The 17,778-nt window shown below is 35.8% G+C and overlaps 1 protein-coding gene across 1 annotated transcript; it reads right to left on the bottom strand.

Annotated features, from left to right (window-relative positions):
• Positions 1-15,955: 15,955 nt before the first annotated feature.
• LOC138178017 (mitochondrial import inner membrane translocase subunit Tim17-A) lies at positions 15,956-17,443 on the bottom strand. Its single transcript, XM_081833726.1, has 3 exons — positions 17,351-17,443; positions 16,438-16,723; positions 15,956-16,155 (listed from the first exon to the last, which is right to left on the bottom strand). The coding sequence occupies exons 1-3, from the start codon at positions 17,441-17,443 to the stop codon at positions 15,956-15,958; spliced, it is 579 nt and encodes a 192-aa protein (XP_081689852.1).
• Between the last annotated feature and the right edge of the window lie 335 nt (positions 17,444-17,778).

A 17,778-nucleotide genomic window follows, 5' to 3' on the forward strand; every position in this document is an offset into this window, starting at 1 on the left:
ATCGAAACGACTGACCAATGAACATCATTAAATGCAATTTAGTTTGATGAAATTATTTTTGTCATGTTGTGACTATTTTGTGGCTGTTTAACCTGTTAATAACACTACATTGCGTCTTATAATTATAAATTCACCTAACAATTTTTTATGTTGTGGTCATTATCACAAAAAATGAAATACGCCATGTTTGAAATCGTATTGAGACACGATCGTAATTGAGTCTCGCAGAAGCCAAATCGATCAACTCCACTTTTTATTAATTAAATACATAAAAAAGTACATCATCGCACTCTTTCAGTTATTTCCTACAATTTCCCCATTGCCAATACTTATACGTGACAAACTTTTCCGTTGCGATGTACGAAATTCAGAATTCCTCAAACACTGCTTTATCTCCAAGCAAAGGTGGCCTCGTCGAAAAGAAATCAGTGACAAAATATAAAAAGTACAGAAGAGGAAGAAGAAAATGCGATGGGAGAACGGGTCGCATCGGGTTCCTTATCCTCTTACACTCTTTTCTCTCACTCAGAAGATGGAGATCTGAAATAAGTGCTCGAGTGCTACCAGCAGAGCCTCTTTCCATTAGTTTAACGCGCGGCGAAGATTTCATTGAGCCCGTGAATTTTTCATGAGAGGCCGTCCGCCTACCAAATAAACCGGTGCAAAAAGGATTCCAAAAATAAAAACAGAGACGGAGAGAGAGAAGTGGAGGGAGAGAGAGAGAAGCAACCAGAGAGACGCGATGTAGATATATAACAAAGAAAAAAGAGAAATAGAGGGAACGATCTGATTTTGCGCAGTCAGGATAGAAAGAGAAAGAATGATCGATTCAACCAACAGACAGAAACGAGAGAGTAAACCAACGACAACCAGAATGCTATAGAAACTAGAGAGAGATGGAGGGAACCCTCGATGTTGATTTTAATTGAAAACGCCTCCATGAAGGTATAGTGTGTATACGGCTACACGTACAACGGTGCACGCAGATAAAACCCATTTACAAGCGGGCATAGCCCTGACGTAGAAGTACAGAGAGCGCCAGTGCTCCAGCAAACGTCCCCGGGGACCGTAGAACGAGGGGGTAATTCAATTTGACACCCCCACCCACGCTTAAACAAGCCAGCACCCATCCAGCCCTCAACTCTCTTCCTCTGTCTTTCTTCCTGTCCTCTATATACGAGATATATACTGCTCTTTGTCTATGTTTCTTTCTTTTCCCTCTTTCTTTTCTTCTGTTCTCTATATTTGTCCTTTTCTTTCATTTTGGTCTGTGGATATGTATGTTGTGTCTGTATTTCGCTCTATTTTTACCATCTCCCTCGTTCTTTCCTTCTGTTCTTCATGTACATATACATATATATATATATATATATATATATATATATATATACATACATACACACACACACACACACACAGTATTACTTGTACCTTTTCTAGCATGATGGCAGAGGTTGTCTCTCTCCGTCGCGCAAATTAAATTCTCATCCACCGTGAAACAATGCCAGTATCCGAGCCGGAACAACCCCCTACTTCCAGTTCAGCTACCTCCCTCTCTTCAGTTCACCTGCACGGTTGGAAACGTTGCAACCCTCCACGATTGCAATCCCCTCTTCTCTATAGAGAAGACTCGGATGCCGTTGGTCAGCGGTTCGACAGATCGGACTCGAATCGACCGCATTAATTACTCGCTACTTACAATTAGTACAAACTAGAAACGGCCGCGTACGTTCTACTAATGGTCGTGGCGTTTGTTCTCCCTACTTAGTGGCACGTTCATTAGCTAATTGAATCGCGATCAAGAGAAGCGAGTCTTGCTGTAGGTTTTTTGTTGGCGGCAAAAATTATATCCGAATGAGATTGAACAAGCGGAAGTTCTTGGATAAGAAGAGTCGTTGTCCACCTTTTCAAATTGATCGATATAAGTTACGCTCGATAGGTTAGTTCGAAGATTTCCAAGATGTTGGAAATATTTCTCATGTAAGCAATTTCGAACTTCTGAATAGAAGCACAAGATAAAAATATGGTAGAAATAAAATAAGGACCTGAAATAATTAAGACCTGTGTTTGACGATATCACTAAAAGTGCCCACAATTGATTTATACAGTCGTCATTATATGTATTCCAAATTTCAATTGAGATTTTGATCAAACATTTCCCAGTTTTCTCATTTATCGAGTTTCTCTTGCGACTCTTAGCTTTTATAAATTTGTACGTCGCTACCTTGCACGAATGCAACAAATCGCGATTGGTTAACCATTTTGTTTATAATGAATTATCGCACTTTATATGAAACCAAAAACTCTTCTAATATTTATGAACTACAGTGTATGCGTATTCAAATACACTTCGTTACCTAACCAATAAGATTCCTAAAAAAATAATAATAATTTCTGCACAATGAAACCGTGATCGAGACTGTGATTGCATCCTAACAAAAAAATCAGGATAGAGATAGAAATAAGACAAGAGTCCAAGGACAGGAGTCGAAAGGTATAGCAAGAGGTTGCAGAGGCAAAAGTGAAAGAGAAAGAGAGAGAGAGAAGGTGGATAGACGAAATGAGAGCACGATGTAGTCATAATGGAAGCGCAGAGATTTAACAACGTTACAATGAACGAACAAGCTTACCCCGAGCCCGTCTCTGGACCCTCGGAAGCCTGCCGCCGCGCCGCCTCCAGAAGCCCGAGGATCGCAGATTGAATTGTAAAATAACCGAGAGGGGAACAATGCGCCTCGGTACAACATTGTGTTTGCATTTAAATAATCCGCGAGCCCGCGGGTACGCTTATCCTCGCGACTTCGTTCGCCGACTACTACCCTCCACTGCATACAACCATCCCTTATCTTGTATCGTGTCCATTTCTCTCACATACACTCTGCTTTTGCGTGCTTATTTCTCCGTGGAAACGGGAAACATTATTCCATACAGTTACAAACAAGCGTATATATGATGGAAAGAGGTAAACAGAGGAGAAAGAGATTTTTCACTGGCTATGACGTGGTACAAGAAAATAGTGAGATTGTATCCTCGTTGCTGTGTGGGAAACCCGTACGGAAGCGTATACTTAAGGCTCTAGGTCTATAACTTTTTAATTTGTGGCACGTAGGCTCCTTAGGCCAGTAGGGAATTAGAAAGGGAGCAATTAATATAGAAGAGATAATAAACGAAGTAGGAAAGGGCAGAGCTGTGGGTGAGGAAATTGGGAAAAAAGTAAAATGAAAGTGCAAATAAAGAGAGAGGATATGCAGTTAAGTAGGTAAATTAGGCAATTAGATAAACATTTATAACAGATAATAGGTATATATGGTTAATAGTCAGATAGATGATAGATAGTAAATACGTAATAGCAACATAAGGACAAAATAAGGTTTTGTATGTAGATGATTAGAGGATAATGAATCAAAATTGTATTTATTGTATTTATAGAATACATTTACGATGAACATAAAATAACTGAAATAGAATTCAAAAGCTCAAACATAGTGCTCAAATTAATGATAAAACAAAATCTCTTTTTCAGATATTCGCTGATTGCCTGTATATATAGTTTATGTAACAATCTATCTATTTTATTAGCCGATAATAATAGTATGTTACTGGTAAGTAGCATAAGTATACGATTTTAGCGAATAAAGACGAAAAATCATATTGATCATTGCAATGAATAAACCTGATTATTTCTTACTTAAAAAATGAGAAAATTGTGGTAAAGTAATAAGCTTGTAGACAAACGGCAGTTTCAAATTAAAAATTTGTAAAACGTAATCAGCAAACAAATATAAAATGTCTAAATCAATCGACATAAGCACTAGATTATTAATTATATATTTCAATTCAATATTAAATGCTTTTATTTTAACACGAGCACGAGACTGTTTTTGTCTTACATCAGGTTTCCTTTGCAAGCCATTCGTTGGTATAAAAACATCTATATTAAGATTCAAAGAACAGCTCGCTACAGTTGAAGGATTGACCCGTCGCAGCAGCGTAACAAATTGCGTCTCTTTTGTAGTCAGAAATATTTACGTTATCCTAAACGGGATGCATTTTAATTCCTCTTTACAGACGTCAAACGATGACTCGTTGCTTCGACAATCTCCCAAGAGGATTACGTAATTTAAACAAGTGCCGCCTGTTATATTCCGCGTACCTAATGAAAAATACGAGAATAATAGGAGAGAAAAGAACGAAGTTCAGATAACTGGACATTCACAAATTTTAGATATTTAATAGTTGCCCCCTACAGTTTTTAAAGAGAATGAAACAACCAGCCCGTAATCTTTGCAACTATCTAACAACGGTTAAATATCTGTTAGAGGAAATTTGCCTCGACTTTTAGTGCATTATCTTTTATCCATAAAAATGCTATAAAGACGTTATCATATTAAATATATCCCTGATATCTGAAAATTATATAACTATATCTTGGTACGTAAAATTTGATAGATTTATCGTTTATTTTTAGAAGATTTATGACCCTAACAAGTAATTATCTTAGTTAAAGTTCAAAAGAATCATAAAAGGTGAACTTGTTATGTTTTTTCCTGTATTTGCTGTTCGTATATAAATCGAACGAAAAGCATGATTGGTATGCACACGAGAAGATGGCGGACATATTTCTCGACAATGCAGATGGTTCGATGTCTCGACGAAAAAAGAAGCAATCGTTTACGAGTAGCCAAGCGAAAAATTACTGGAACACGGCGGAACTTTAGTAACTCGTGAAATTGCTCCCAGATGCTTGTAATATCGGCGAAACTTTTTCCCTGGGTCACCTGAGCCCCGAAGGCGTTCGACTAATATTAATTCGGACCCTCTAAAACAGGTTGTTGTTTTCGAGATCTTTCGCGAGTTAAATCCAAAGCGATGCACGGCTAATCTCTGAGCAAACAGTTTATGGTGTTTGCTTGACTATGCAACGTACTACGGAGAAACCAAGCCCCCTTTCTGCTGGATGTAAGCCCTCGATGTCCCGCGGGACCAGTTTACCCCCGACTCGTGAATCGGCTATCAATTTACTTAGAAACAGCCGTGAAGTGTCAGGCTATAGATTTTTATAACGCTTTGCGTATTCTTTAAGTTGGTCAGAACTGTTGTTAAAGGAAAATAGAAAGATCGAAATTTTACAATAACGCATAGTTGGTATCAATTTATTTAAAAACGGCCTTGAAAATGTTCGACTGCAGATTTTTATAGCGCTTTGAGTATCCTTTGAGTTGAGTCTTATTTAACGATTACCAGTATTATATTTGATAAATAGTGTTTATACCGTGAATGAGATTTTGATTTTTCATATTTTGTGTTAATGATGTTTTTGATTCAGTTTGAAAGTATTGAATGTCAGAAGGTACAATCTTTTTACTTCCAATTTATAAAAAGTATCTAAAATATAATGAAAATAAAATAGTTTGAAATACAAATCATATTTAATCGCCATAGGTGTTGATATTAGTTTTGCCAACAGCATTTACATATTTTGAATAATTGCGAAAAAGGAGAAACTAAAACCCGACAGCTTTGGTTTGGTTAATCATTTCCACATTTCCAAACGTATGTATCTCACTTGTTTTTTATGACAATTTTAGTAAATCAATTTAGTTAGACTTCTCTAAAAGTCATAGAAAAGGCACACGTTTTACCAAACTTTGGAAGAATTTGACTTAATTAGTTCTAAAGGAAATAGTCAAATATTCTTCACATTTGTGAAAAATATTTCTTCTTATGGGTTTTGTAGGAATTTAACTAAATTGGTTTGCAAAAATCGTTATAGGAAGCATGCGAGGTTTGCGAATATAAAAATTGTTAAATAAACCAAAGCTAACTGGTTTTAGTTTTTAGTTTTTAGTTTCCCGTTTTATAATTTGAGAAAAATTTGATAATTTTCGTTAACTAATCGACTCACTCTGTCAAAACCGACAAATATCCACAAATCGTAAGAAACCCGAGCCAAATACAAATCAACCCAACGAAACTCCATTCAAAGCACGTGCATCTCACACTTGAGTTCTGCACAATCAACTCCTTCCATATCTAAAATACGGATATTCATGCAAATTCAAATTTTTATGAATTTAAAGTAGATTTATTTCACTTGTTAAATATCGTAACGAATATTCCAGTTTGGATTTATACATTTTTGCATTCTATGTGCATTCTGTGCACTATTGAACTTTTAATTTTACAGTGGTCCGCGAATTTTCCTATTCCAATCGCACTCTTGTGTCAGTAACTAAAAGAATTTCTCATACTACAAGGAAAACCTTGACATAAGATCGAAACGAAGAATCGCGCACATCAATAATGATTCTATTATATTTTTTTGAAACCGGAGACCTTCTTTTAATAATAAAAAGATCACGCAAGGAAAATAATAGAATTATATTTCTCATAAATGTATGAAAATCTACAGTCTATTAACATGTACTTCTGTCCACTAAGAACTCAATCAATTAAAGAAATACCTGTTTAATCAAGCCTTCCAAATCTCTTCCTTCGCCGATCACTGATCCTGGGTCACGTATAATCCGGCCACGAAAATCCCGCAATCGAAAATCAACCCTCTTTTCCTATTTCTCTCTCTTCCAATTTGTCAAATCGTTGTATTTGGAAATATCGCGTTCACACGAATCTACATAACAATTTCTAACTTACTGATATGCGTTTCTTCATAGTAACTAAATCTACTAATATGTTTCTGACCAGCTCGTCAAACCATAAGAGAATATAAGTTCCACGATAAAACGCAACGTCGCGGAAGATCGAAGAAGGCTTTAGGGATCACCACGAAAATTTCCTAGGTTCGTTCCTGCAATAATTCGATCTGTAGAAAATATTTCTCTTTTCACCTCGCTGAATTACGAAGAAACGGAGATCCCACGAAAAAGTGGAACGGACGCGGAAGATGAAGGAGCGCGTTAGGGATGACTACGAGCGACTGGCCGCGTCCAGCGTTTCGCTACACTTTCCGAAACGTTCTCGTCGTCTCTTTCCTTCGCTGTGACTCGTTCCTTCGTCGCACGTAGAGAAAAGGGGAGAAAGATACAAGGGTTGGTTGAACGTGAAAGACAGAGATAGAAGAGGGTAGCGAAGAACCGCCCCCGAATGAGCTCGTCGCGTAACAACCAACCCCATAGCGACGATAACGGGGATGAAGGCGGAGCTTGGGGTAACTTGGCCGACGGGGGTGGCTGGCTCGCCTCAGGGGTAACTACAAACACGTACTTACCGAACATTATGATCATACTCGAACTCGAGCCACGCACACAGAAAGGACTCCTGAATGAGTGAGGGAGACACGATAAACGTGCACTCAAGGAGACGGTGTTTTCCAAAATGATAAATTCTTTTTAAAAATGATCAAACGAGATTTGTGTTGGAATGGTTTTTCTGATTTTTTGCGAGAGTTATAATTTTGAAAAAATTTGGTTTTGTGATTATTAAACTGCAAACGTTTATACATTTATGAGTAGCATTGAAAAGACAAAAATACTCAGTATATACATGTAGTATACGAAAGTGTGTATGTAAAATACCTAAAATACAGTGCTGGTTATAATATTTAATATGTAAAGTAATTTTATATTTGGGTTACGTTTTTTTAACTAACTTCATAGAAGTATAAACTCGCATTAAACCGACTCACATTACTGACCGCGGTAAGAAATTTAAAAGCTCAAAAATATACAAAAATATGTGAAATATCTAAAATAAAATACTCGTTATAATATTCAATGCGTGTCCATTAAAATACGAAATTACATAAATATCCATGGTTTAATTGCGTAAAAGTCTCTATCTTCAAAAAATAAATACGAAAATCGTATTTCTCTCGGTGCTCTCAGATGCCCGTATGCAGAGTACGAGCAACCTTTCACGCTTAGTCAGAGCAATCATAACGGAATATCATTTTTTAACCATCGACTATACCCAGTGTGTTCACCGTAACGTCACTGGTGACATTAATAAAATAATGCAGTCACGGATTTCAGGACACTCGAATGCACGGGGCTGGTTGAGAGAAACCAAGGGGGATGTGAAACTGAGACGCGACCTTATGTTCGTACATCGTCGCTCTCGTCTCTCTTTCTAGGCGTGTCGAGCGTGAAAGGACGCGTGTCAGAGCGAGAAGGAATAATATAATTGGCAGGGGTCCGCAACAATATTTATTACACGTAGGGGTAGGAAAAATTCTAATGACCAACTGGGGTATAAACTGCACCAGCCTCTTTGCGGTTCGTTAAACGATATTTCGTTAGAGGGATCACGCCGGTTACTCGCAAAGATGCGCACTGACCTTTTTGCTATTCTTTTCCGTGATTCTTGTTTTTCTTTTTATTCAGTTTTTAATACCTACTTATACAGTGGTTCGATAAAGTATTTGTAAACTTATCACGGAAAAGTGTCATGTGTGCACTGTGCGTATTACGTGGAACGTTTTGAAATTTCATTAGCATTATAACGAGACGCGACTGTCATGATTGCATTAGTAAAATTTGAAGCCAGTCTGAACATGTATATAGAAGTTATATTAGGTGAAAAATTGATATGCGGTATAAATAGCATATAATAAATGTTAAAGATGGACTGAATACTGAGAGTTATTAATATTGCGGCTAATTGATCGTTTAAATGCTTTTATCATGTGTGCGAAAAATGTGTATACTTGCATTAAATAAGGTAAATGTTGGATAAGTGCAGGAAAATCGGGACCCAAGCCGGGCATCTATACAAACATTTTCTCATACTTTAGATATTTTATATATTTTTGCACAACACATTCGTTCTATGGATTTTCGCATTTTCATAAAAATTCGCAATCTACCGCTCTACAATAATAAATTTTTATTCTCTTAGGTCGCTAATAACCCGTGAAAACGATTCTTACGGTTTTAAATAATGGAAAAAGGAAAGTACAGTGGCAAATCAAACGTGTAGCTATAATTACGTACCAACAGTGTAGTCCATAAACCACCATTAACGCTTTGTATCCTTAAAAACGTATCCGAGCAATAGCGAATTACTCACAACGACTACCACTTATCTTCGGTATCGCGATTGGTTTTTAACAGCATCCAGCCGGATTTGATCGGTATCGTGAAACCCTCTGAAAGCCTCGTGTCTCGTACAAATCAGCCGCACGTTTAGCTGGTACAAGGAGCTGGCTTTAATACCCGACACACAGCCTCATCAAAGCGATCCTTTCAGTACCGATAGGCCACCAAGGGCTACAGTTAACCGTTCCATCTTCTTTTGTCCGGGACCTAGTTTGTGGTAGACTAGCCTCTACACGTTTACCAGTAAGTATCTATGTTTCACAAAACAGAAGATTAATTCAGTATAGTTTCATCGTCTGTGAAAGATATTTGTACCTATAATTGAGCGATTAATCCTCCTTTGATATTTTATGTTAAAATCTTGCTTTAGTTTCCAGATGAATATTGACAAAAATTTGAATATTTCACGATCCAAGGGTCGACGAAAGAAAAGTTTCGAAATTATAAAGTTTCTGTATTTGAGCGTTCCAGAAGTCAAATTAATTGATCATTAATCGATACTAAAAATACTACAAATAAGCAAAAGGAAACAGAAAGAGAAACGAATAAATATCAAGATTACGAAATCACCGTCTCTGCGTTAAAAAACAAAAGTCTGCATTTTTCTCCGATAAACTCTTCGAAAGTCTAAGATCTTTAAGAAGATGACTCTAAAAATATAGTAAAGCTACGTCATCCACAATTTTGTTCTCGTCTATTTGTACGTTGTACTTGCGATACGGCATTAGCATAACGAGTTTCGATTTCGAGATCGTTTGTTCGGAGGCGACGATGCGTAGCTAATTTCTGCACGAGGGTTGTACGATGACACGAGACGCGCAGGTTTCATAGTCAAAACGCCTTGTTACATATGGGAAACGTCGACGACTAGAGACACCATATCAATCGTGTAACCGTACAAGTATCGCTGCGGGCACGCTGGCATACTGCACAGTCAATTAGTTTAATAGGCCAACAGTTGTTACACGACTAGAGGAGGCAAGGGTGTCTCCCACGTCCACTGTCACGCCCCTGAAGAATCCTATTACCGCCAATTGATCGATTTGCCCGCGAAATCCCTTGCATTCTCTTTGATTTTTTTACTTTCGCTTGTAATCAGAAACTAAGAACAATAGGTATTTTTAAAATTTTTACACAAAAAGTTATTGAACAAAAATTAATTTCTATTTAATTCCATTATCGATAATCATTACCAGGAAACGAAGAATTTTCCGACTGCCGATAGCCGTTGCCCGTGGTTAAAGTAATTTCTGTCATCCGTAACGGCTACCAGTAACCGACAAAATTTTAGTGATTTTTAAGTCATTCCTGACCGAAATCATTTGAATCAAGATGCCAATTCTGCAACTCTTGAAATTTGCCATATAACCGTTATAAATTATATATATATAATATATAAATAAAAATATATATTATATATAATATAAATATAATATAAAAATATAAATTATATATAATATAAATATCCCTGATTAAGGTACATCTCCGCAAGATAAAAAATGCCTCTCGCATATTCATATATTTCCATCTTACAAAACGAAAAAGCCAAATCCAAGAAATTCATGAGGTCGAGAAAATAGAGAGGAATCTCTGCAACGTAGAACTAACGCGAAAGGTCTACGGCATACGATAGAATACGTCTTAACAGGAAGCGAGATTTTAATTAAAGGGGAGACAGCAGAGGTTCGTTGCGCGCAAAGCGTTATGCATAATGTTATTCGGCGTATCTACTGTAATAAGTGTAATCCGCGCACCCCCGATCCTCTCGACACTAATAGTCCACGGATAATACAGATTATAACCCCCTTCCGTTCCTTCCCAATGAAACTACCCTTCGAGCTTGAAAGCCAAACCTGCTTGTCTGAACTGAACGTGTTTGCTGCTCGAATAGCAATCTGAAACAATTCCGAAGCAATCGTATAAGGTATCGTCGTGGTCAGCACTCTTCCACCTCTGAAATCGATTCGCGATTATTCGTCTGTTTCCACGATCGTGAATTTCTCTCTCTTCCGTGGCCAGATTGCATATAGTGATTAGGGTTTACAAGATGATACTTTCTTTGTCTTACCTTTCTTTTTTCATTTTTTGATAGATAGAAGTTCTTTATAAGTTTTGTTCTTTTTTTTTATATTAATATTGATAGCGGTAAAAATTTGTTATATCGTACAGAGTAGGGTACGGTTATTGGAGTCAAAAAGATGTCCGAGTTAAACTAATCCAAGAAACTGATAATTCTAGCGACTAATTAACTCGCCTTCCTGGATTTCACTTCTTTAGTTGTGTTCATGAAAATATGAATGTGTACAAAGGTCGTTGCACATAATAGATATTTTAAATAATATCTATGTAAATCTAACTTAAATGATAATTAATATTAATAGGAGGTAATATTTTGACTAATTTAAACTATTAGCAGTTTACTAATTATGGTTATGTTGCTTATAATTGCGTAATTTGAAAATATCCAATTCGGAAAGGTGTGTAATAGGAGAACACAGGGAGGCAACCCTCGGTTAAGTGTTAACTGTACCAACAAACCCTGTTCCTTTCGCAACCCCTTACAACGTGGCAAAATACACGATGACCCTTTCCACCCTATGAACACTCGAACCTCAAGAGAGCTCGCCACTCAAACGATCGTAAACAAACTTCTGATCTCGTTTTAAACGTTTTCCACGCGTGCGAATCAACCGTCGACTAGCGAATCACTGCAAACATTTCCTTCTTCTTAAAATATGAACTTTATATCCGTACAGCAGGTTTCTTCCTTTTCGGGCTTGTTAAAAAAAGCATTTATATGGAAAACCTGTTTCATTTCGATTAAAGAATATTAAAGAAAAAAGTATAGGATATGTATTAGGTTGTTCGAAAAGTAATGTAATAAAATTTAAGGAAAAGTACACCAAGAAAAATATAAAATGGAGGTAATAATATTCTATAAAAGAGAAAAGAGAAGACTTTGCATTTAACATTAATATTTATTTTTTAGTAATTTAAATTTTACTTATATCTCAATCTAAATTTTTTAAAACGTAGTATTCTATGAAACACGAAGAAAGCACAATAGAAAAACTGAAAATATCTTTTAAACTAATCACATATTTTCACATACAAGTATTTTAGTGTCTCTTTCTAGAGAAAAAAGATTCATCGATAATTTGGTATATAAAAAAAAATCTCTGAGAAATTAGAGCTATTAGAAATGAACTTCTTTTATTTGTATCTATTATGATAATAATAGCTTTTTAAATTATTTATTAATAGAAGGTTTGTGAATTTGCGAGTAGAAACGAGCAATATCTTTGCAGTATGATAACAAAAAATTAAGTTACGTAGTTTAAACTGCGTAATACTGTGCTATTGATCTGATCTAATGCATACCAAATTTTGTAAAAAGTAATTTCATGTGAAGGCCATACTGTGGTCATCACTGATATAACATCTCTGCACGACAATTGACGTAAGTTCATTCATGTTCTCATTTAATCATTCATAACAATCATTAAGCTAAATATAATAATAGAGTACGATAAATTTCATAATAATTTAATAAATACTGTAATTGCATTTGCTACGTGTACGTTTTATCATACTTGAAAATAATATAGGATAGAAGGAGAGTTTGGGAAAATAGTTAGCCGCAACTAGGCTAGGTATTTACTATTTCAAGGTTTTGTTCGTGGTTGCTCGTAAAGGCTATAATAGGTATCGTGTACAATAGAATATAACCATCGGTGGTAAATTATGTGGGGCACGTGTCCTGGCATAAGTATAAAGAGATTGAGCCAAGCTTTTGTTCGATCCGTTTTCGACGACGTTTCGAAAACGTGTCGAGTCGAGGCATGGACATAAACGTCTCAATAATGGCTTTATTATGCGCTCATTTATACACGTTTTCGGCGAAATATCAAATAAATATGCCTGTCAGGGGAATTTGTTATTTTCTTCTACAATACATATGTATTATAGGTTTATTTGAATATTTTGTTAATGCTCTTTGGATTCTTTGAATTTGCTTAATATCTTTTTATTTTATTTTTTTTTAGTATGTGACATATATAAATTGACGTGTATTATTTGTCATTAGAATAATATTAATTTGTGGAATTAAAAAACTTTTATTTTTTTTTTATCATAAATACAAAAATTTATTTATAGAGTATTATGTTAGATACGAAAATTGATAGAAATATTTAATATGAAAAAAATGTTTTTCCCTACATTGTATTGAAACGGATTTTAAAATATAAATTATACTTTATAAACGCTTTTCATAAACATTCGTTTTTTTAAAAATAAGATATGGTGTAATTTTCGATACACATAATATTTAGAAATTAAATATATGAAGCTCTTCGTTAACTTCTAATCAATATGACGCTGCAGAGTTTTTCTTTCATTGTTTCAAATTGATTGATATTGATGCGATGGTCTCTTGTCCTTTTTTTTCAAAATTCTTTGTCACGAGATGATATATTTTCATGTTATGGAGTTACCTGCCGTTTAAAACGAAAGCAACTAGTAATGACGTTGATAATTTGAATATGATACATATTTAATTTATTGCTGATACAAGATAATTTACCAATAGTTGTTTATAATACTTCTGAATTTATCGACCGAAGGAAAAAATGCGTCTTATTGATAGAGTGTAGATAATTCAGACTTCGTTTGTGATCAGTCAATTTAAAAAAAAAATGGTACGTAAATTGGTGCCACTGATTAAAAACAGAATAGGAGTGACATGTAATGCTCTTTCGTGTCCAACATTTTAGGGGTTACCTGACTCTCTTACTGTTTTTATGTCAAATGCGACATTACCGATTTAGTGGTTTGAATTAAAACTAAAGTCTTGTATGGTACGCATCCCACGATATTCTTACAATATTACACGGCGTCCCACGACGAATTTTTAAACTTTATAAATTAATGGCTTAAGTGTTATAAATTATTAGCGTGAATATTATAAATTAATAATTAAATAGTTAAGTTGTGCTGTACAGTCAATACATTGACTAATTTTGTTAATGGTGATACCTGTTTGGTCGGTAAGTACCATAGAAGCTAGTTTATCGCATATTGGTAAATATCTATTGTATCTAACGGTAACATAATGGTGACATTTGCATAATACATTTGTACTCAAAAATTAAACACGTCAATTACATTTATTTTATATTTTACAATTTAACAATATTTTAAATAAATTGAATTAAAAAAAATTATTTTACATTCGTAGACTTTTATGCTTTATCGAGCTCAGTCGATAAGTACCATAAGACGCAAGTGATTTGTTCTTAGTACTTGGTCAAGAGATGTATCTACAATGATACATACTTAGTATCCTAATTATGAAGTTTGTTAAGAATGAACGCATTAGGGGTTAATAAAAGTACAAAATAAATGTTTTTAAAAATATTGTACATATTTTTTCTGTGTCCTTTTTACGCTGATTACATATTTGACACAAAATTTGACAGTGTTTCTCGAACAGTATCATAACCACCCTTTACCGGCCGAATTAACAAGGTAACGGAATAACAATTCCACCATTGCTAGAGGAATGTTTCTACACATTCTCATAACGATAACCTGAGAAATATGTTTTTCGAATTTTGAAACAAGTGTATTATATCCATTTGTAGAAAGAAAGACCAATCAGAACTGTGCGTTCCTTGTAATTGTCTACATTACTACGTTATCTTCGACATCTCTTCTTTGCCATCAATGAACACAGATCTGGTAAGATAAATCCAAAGAGGTCTAGATCGTTTATTGCAAGGTGGTAATGACTGTTTTGACAGCGGCTCGCGCTTCGACCATCATAAACCGTTCTGAACGATGCCTCTTCCAGCCCCATTGTCGTCGACACCGATTGGAATCAATATTTACACTCAAGCCCGTGTAAGCCATGGATTACCAGAGGCTCAACCGATCCTTCCAACCCTTTTTCGATTGAGTCAGCACAGTCAGCGACCGTTCACTGAGAAATTTTGCTTGAAAAGGGTCCCGTACACGCTCTCGTTGTTAAACAGTCTTTTTCGAAGCAACTCAAAACTGTGTGCCTCGATCGAGGCCAGTTTGAGCGATATATCAAGTAGTCTTTTTCAAAAGTACTCAAAACGATCAAAGGCCACTCCTATGCTTTTGAACGATTTTTCACACCTCTGAAAAAGGGTCCTTAATCCAGGAGTTAGGTTAGGTCCTCTCATGGTTGGGTATTTATACGGAGCGAGCATCGAACAATATGAAATTTCGTCGATCGTTATTGTAGCGTGTTCAACTGGATGACGATCGCGATGCATCGGTGCACGCGCGTGAAAGCTGCCCTATTCGAGCCGTGGATAATTGGGAATTGGATTATCGCGGCCGATCTGGGAATCCACGGTCGTTCTTTAATCAAATAGGTGTAAGGTAGAGAGAATGACGCTGGTTTGTTTCTTTCGAGTGGGAAGATGGGAACAGAGATTTTTGGAATTTGTATTTGAAGATGTCTCGTGTTGAAGTTTTAGCTGATATTTTTAATTGGCCACTAATACTTTATAATAGAAAATACTTTATAGTTGCTTCGATAGTTTATTACATAACAATAGATAAAAATCTAGATACAGTTACAAACAAATATCACATACTTTTAGCAGCCACGCGTGGATCAGTAATTTCTTCTAAAAACTATATAAATCGTTTCTCACAAAACTTACTTCCTAACAAAATTTCCCGCGTTAAAACTTAAACGAAATATTCCTCGCCGCTGTAAACGCTTCGAAAATCACAAAGAATTTCTTTCGCAACATGCAAATACAATTTGTACAAATACATAACCACTATACCTCACGGCCAAACCTCTAAAAACACTCTTAAAAAATAGAATAGAAAATAAAGAAGCTTAAGAAAAGTTCTCATCTACCTTTGATCATATCAACTTCCACGCTATTACCATTCATCTGCATCGGCACATCCACGTTAATCGGCGCGCCAGTGAAACTTATCCTCGCTTTCGGCGCAAGTCCGGTGAACTCCGGAAGATTCTCCATTTCGTACATCTGCATGTGTTGAGCGAAAGAATCTGCGTGAAGTCGCGTTGCCATTATTCCGAATCCTTTCGAAATCAGAGATAAAACGTAACGATTATTTTTACAATTTTTACGAGAACATCATCGAGTAAATGTTAATTTTCGTTTAAATGGAAGATAGCGGTTTAAGTGACAGAATATCGGCTAAGCTACCGTAAAGATGATAGATAGATAGAAATGAAAATGAAATACTTTGTATTTCTTTCGAGTGAAGTGTTTCTTTCTCTACGGTATAAGTGTGATGTTCGCACTACGATAATTTTCGACTGTTAATGGCTAATTTGGATTATAATAATTGCGATCCTTGCCTTCAACGAGAGCTAAGAAGATGCCACCAACGGTAGCGCTGCCTATCATCGATACAAATCCGGTTCTCGCGGCCAGAACGCCTCCAGTCAGTGCTCCGCTCAATATGGAATTCCACGGGTCTTCTTTACGACGACAGCGGATCAAGGTGCACTCGATAGCAGAGAAAAGGCCGCCCCAAACAGCAAAGTTGCCGGAGATTTGAGGAACACGGTTTTTTACTGTCGTTAGGCCGCCGTGGAGGCGTCGTTGGAATCCCGATGGTGCGTTTCGGAAACCGATGGCGCTCTGCTTGAAGAGAAGAATGATTAGCTCTCAGTTGGTATACTGCATGTTCCACGTAACTAGGACAAAACTATAGTTCTAGAAGACGGGACATCATTGGACAAAATTAAATGAACAAAAGTAACATATATATCCATTCTAGAAGCGACCGCGCTTTAAAGATTTTAAGGTTGCAGTTATTCTTTTAAATAGATTTATACAAGGTTTTGTATAGATTAATCGATGCGTGCTTTGATTCTTTAAACGAAAATGATAGGATACTTGTATCTAGAAATGTGTAGTTTATATTTTTAGAATTTCATCAAATTGAACGAAAGACAAGGAAAATATAAACACGAAAGCATTGCGTTATCCCTCCTCCTCTTTCGTGTTTGCAATATTTTATAATTCCTCTTTTACCTTTTCTTTCTTTTCTTTTCTACTGTCCTTATATATATTTTCATTCATTTTTACATTACATTTTCAAACTGGTTTTAAATTCTGCTAATAATCACGCCAGTTACGACTCATAATACTGTTAATGAAATTTCAGGATATATTATATACCACACGCATAATATACACATATAAGAATCCTGTGGTAAGCGTTCAAATAGTCAGTGACCAACTGTATATGTATAAATGACTTACTTGAAAAAGTGTGCCACAAATGGCGCCCATGGTGAAGGCACCTCCGCAATCGTCCACTATTCTCCAGGGACACGGTTCACGATTATATTCCATGTTGTCAATTACTTACAAGTTGTCTTTGAGACAATAATGGTAAGCATAACCGATCAGTACTATTCTCAACAATATTTCTTCATAAATTTATCGCTCATGGTTTTACCTTGATTACGTATGTAACGCTACGTATTATAAACCAAAGTCTATTCACAAGTCTTCTTATAATGGTTGTAAAAAGAGTATTAATATAATTGTAAAATATTTTTACAAGATTATCGTGAAGTTAGCCTACCGCACCCTACTATCGTAAATCACCTGAAACTATTAATGAATGTTATCGATTTCTACCGGCTATTAATTTGCATATATATAATATAATATAATAATAATAA

This window comes from Bombus flavifrons, chromosome 3 (assembly GCF_040668555.2).
Source record: "Bombus flavifrons isolate JBK064 chromosome 3, iyBomFlav1_principal, whole genome shotgun sequence".
Lineage (NCBI taxonomy): Eukaryota > Metazoa > Arthropoda > Insecta > Hymenoptera > Apidae > Bombus > Bombus flavifrons.